The 3,361-nt window shown below is 43.2% G+C and overlaps 1 protein-coding gene across 1 annotated transcript; it reads right to left on the reverse strand.

Moving 5' to 3' along the window:
• Positions 1-205: 205 nt before the first annotated feature.
• On the reverse strand, positions 206-962 carry LOC311189033 (palmitoyltransferase ZDHHC15-like; the record flags this gene model as incomplete). Its single annotated transcript, XM_084260617.1, is given in 3 exon segments — positions 206-271; positions 275-505; positions 507-962. Coding segments are annotated over 3 exon segments (753 nt in total).
• Between the last annotated feature and the right edge of the window lie 2,399 nt (positions 963-3,361).

Genomic DNA, 3,361 nt, shown 5'->3' on the forward strand with positions numbered 1-3,361 from the left:
CCCCATCACTGCCCTCACTGCTCACTTGCCTTTCCAGTGAGATTCCTTCCTGGACCTTTTGCCCTCCTGAGGTGCACCTCTTACTGGGCACTGCGGAACGTGGTCGCCAGGGCAGTGACTGCTTTCGGTCGGCTTTCCCCTCTCCTTCCTGCGTCTATCAAGCTGCTGTTGGCAACTCTAGCAGTGTATCTGAGGGTCCCTGTATTCAGGCGCCATTCTGAAACACTGGAGCTGAGAAAGCCTCTAAGGTAGATCTGTTTCGACTGACGAGCTAACAATGGTAGCCAAACAGAAACATACGGCTTACGAAGAACATGACTGCCACAAAGAGAAGGAAAAGGACATGAAGTTTGGAATGTCCATGAGTCAGTTCACCTGTCCAATACTTAATGAAATACTTGAAGACTGTTGCACCAATATGCAAGCAATACAACAAAGAATATGCTAAGAACAGTAGAAGGAATTTGTAGTTAGAAAATCCAGTGCAGTTACTCACCCATGGACAAGTGGTGATCCATTTTTAGCACACATATAGCACAAACAGAGCAATGGTGACAACGGTCAGGTTTTATTAGCTGGCATCTGTCACAGAATCGAACACCTCCACTCCCCATCCTTCTGTACACTGGCAGCTTCCTTGAAATTTCGGCAAGAATTTGCTTCTGCACCTTCGGCCTTTCTTCGTTTTCATAGTGTTCTTTGTCAGCATAGGACATACGGTACTTTTTGCCTGGCTGCACTGGGGGAATAAAAATAGACTTCCAATATCTCCACACAAAGAGCACAAACAGAACATGGAATATTGTAAGATAGGCCACTTCTTCTACAGGGTTGCTCAGTGTCACCAGGCACAGCTCGCAGACGTAGGTGTAGTAGGACCAGAGGACGACGAGCGGGATGATGAGGACAGGCAGCCAGGTGAACGCCCGCTGGCAGCACTGAAGCCCTTGCAACAGAGCCATCTTCCCCCACTGCCCCGGGCTGCACCAGCAAAGCCTCCAACAAATGAGATTTCCTAACGATGCTCTTTATCAGAGCAAATGCTTCTACTTCTTGAGAAAATGTCAGCCTTACCATAAACCACAGTTGAAGAGTTGTAGCTGACAGATTACATGCTGCACGGAGGAAAACCTAACCAGTATTTTGGTTCTCAGTGGAATGGGAAAGTTGCAACATGTGTTGACAATTACCCTGGGCACAAATGAGTGTTTAGAAATAAGGCAAGAGAACTAAACCTGCTCCCTTGCATGCATCAAATTACGCTTAAGGCAAAGTAGCCTGTCTCTGTTTAAGGTCAGAGGTTGTTTGCACAGGGAACAAGTGTAAGGGTTTGAAATCCCACAGCCATTCTCTTTCTAGTGAAAAAGAAAACTTGCTGAAACCAGGACAAACAGCAAAACAGGTTTAATGCCTGGTGATTTAAGCATTATGTCTGGACCAAATGCTGGGGATGGTCAAGATGAGTATATGCAAGAGGCTGAATTAACTGGGGCTGTTCAGCCTTGAGAAAAGAAGACTGAGAGAGGATCTGATTAATGTTTATAAATATCTGAAGTGTGTGGGAGACAAAGGGAAATGGCCAGCCTCTTCTCAGTTGTCTGTGGTGACAGGACAAGGGGCAATGGCTGCAAGTTGGAGCACAGGAAGTTCTGCACCAATATGCAGAACTTTTTCACAGTGAGGGTGACAGAGCACTGGGACAGGCTGCCCAGGGGGGTTGTGGAGTCTCCTTCTCTGAAGATATTCAAGACCCGTATGGACTCCTACCTGTGTGATAAGTCCTAGGGAACCTGCTTTGGCAGGGCGATTGGACTCGATGTTCTCTTGAAGTCCCTTCCAACCGCTACAACTCTGCGAAAGGTGGAGCAGCCATGAATGTGTAATGCATGACTGCTCATGCGTGGGCATACAGGCTCCCAAAGCTACTCGCACTCCTCATCTTCAGGAAGAAATACTTATTGTTGGTTCTAACAAATGAGATGTTTAAGGTGTTCATATCATCACCTGGATCAAGGTGAGGATGTTTCTACACGCCTCTTTTTTTAGTCCCTGGAGTTAAGCTCTGCACTTCCCTTCTTGGTGTGGACTACAGTGGTACTGGGCTGATGATTATCCAGAAAAAGTCACAGGACTTTATATCCTTCTGTCTATCAAGTGTTAAAATTCACCCAAGAAAAGTAGTTTGAACATACTAAACTGTGATGAAATACACCTATTAGTGATTGGCATGAATCCAAAGGAGTAATTTCCTCTGTCTAACTGGCTTCTATGCCCCAGCATTTTCCCTTTTATAGATTTCTGGAGGAAAAGAATGATTATTGTTTTTATCTCTAGTAAGGATGCCATCCAGAGGGTTTTCTAGTGGTATACACAACACCCTGAAGTAAGGAAGGGTAGCACTAAAAAAGTGTTGTGCCAAAAACAGTGATTAAAAATGGGTTTTCAAGTAGTTGAGAAGCAAATGAGAAAACATTATAAAGACATAAAATAAATTAAAAGATAAAGTATGAGGCGCAGTATCACCATTACCCCTGACATTTTGACTCTACATATTTGATGATGGGTTGTTCTTTTTTTTTTTAAATGATTCAACTGCTGAAGTTGTAATTGAAATAGTAAATATTCATATATTGGGTAAAAAGTGTACCTTCGGTTTTAATTAAAAAAAAAAAAAAAGCTGTTCCTGATTTCTGCACTTGAGGATGAAAAATGCAATGCAGAAGCACCTGGAAATTTCAAAAGCAGGAGATAAATAGATAGCTATATCTAATAAAAATATGAAATACTTGTAGCTGTTAAATTAAAATGAGTTTGGTGCCCCTACACTGTGAGTTCTGAGGCTGACAAAAATGGATTTTGGTCGATATCCTAACTTCTCCACAGGCAACCTTTGTGACCTTCAGTGTCTCACATAATTTCTCTCCACCTCGATGGTTTGTAAGAACTGGATTATGCTCTCCTACTTCATCGAAGTTATGGAATCAAATTGTACACACTGTCTCTCTCTCTTCTCTCTCCCTCTCTCTATATAAGATGATGCTCTGTGTGCTGGTTTTAGCTGAGGTACAGTTACTTTTCTTCATAGTAGATAGTATGGAGCTATGTTTTGGATTTGTGCTGGAAATAGTATTGATAATACAGAGGAGTTTTCCTCTTCTCATCTCACTATACTATGTCTGGAAACATTTTGGTAACAGCAATGGTGACGTGCCTAGGCTTGTTTTGTGCTGCTGTACTGGACAGGATGGAACTCCACTATGAACTCGAGTCAAAAGGATGAGCCTACATGGGAGCAGGACACACTGAAGCTTCTGTAGCTGTGGATGAGCCCGTGTCAGAGCAGGTACCTCTTGAAGTATCT

Source organism: Gallinula chloropus (genome assembly GCF_964237585.1).
Source record: "Gallinula chloropus genome assembly, chromosome: 2".
Taxonomy (NCBI): Eukaryota; Metazoa; Chordata; class Aves; order Gruiformes; family Rallidae; genus Gallinula; species Gallinula chloropus.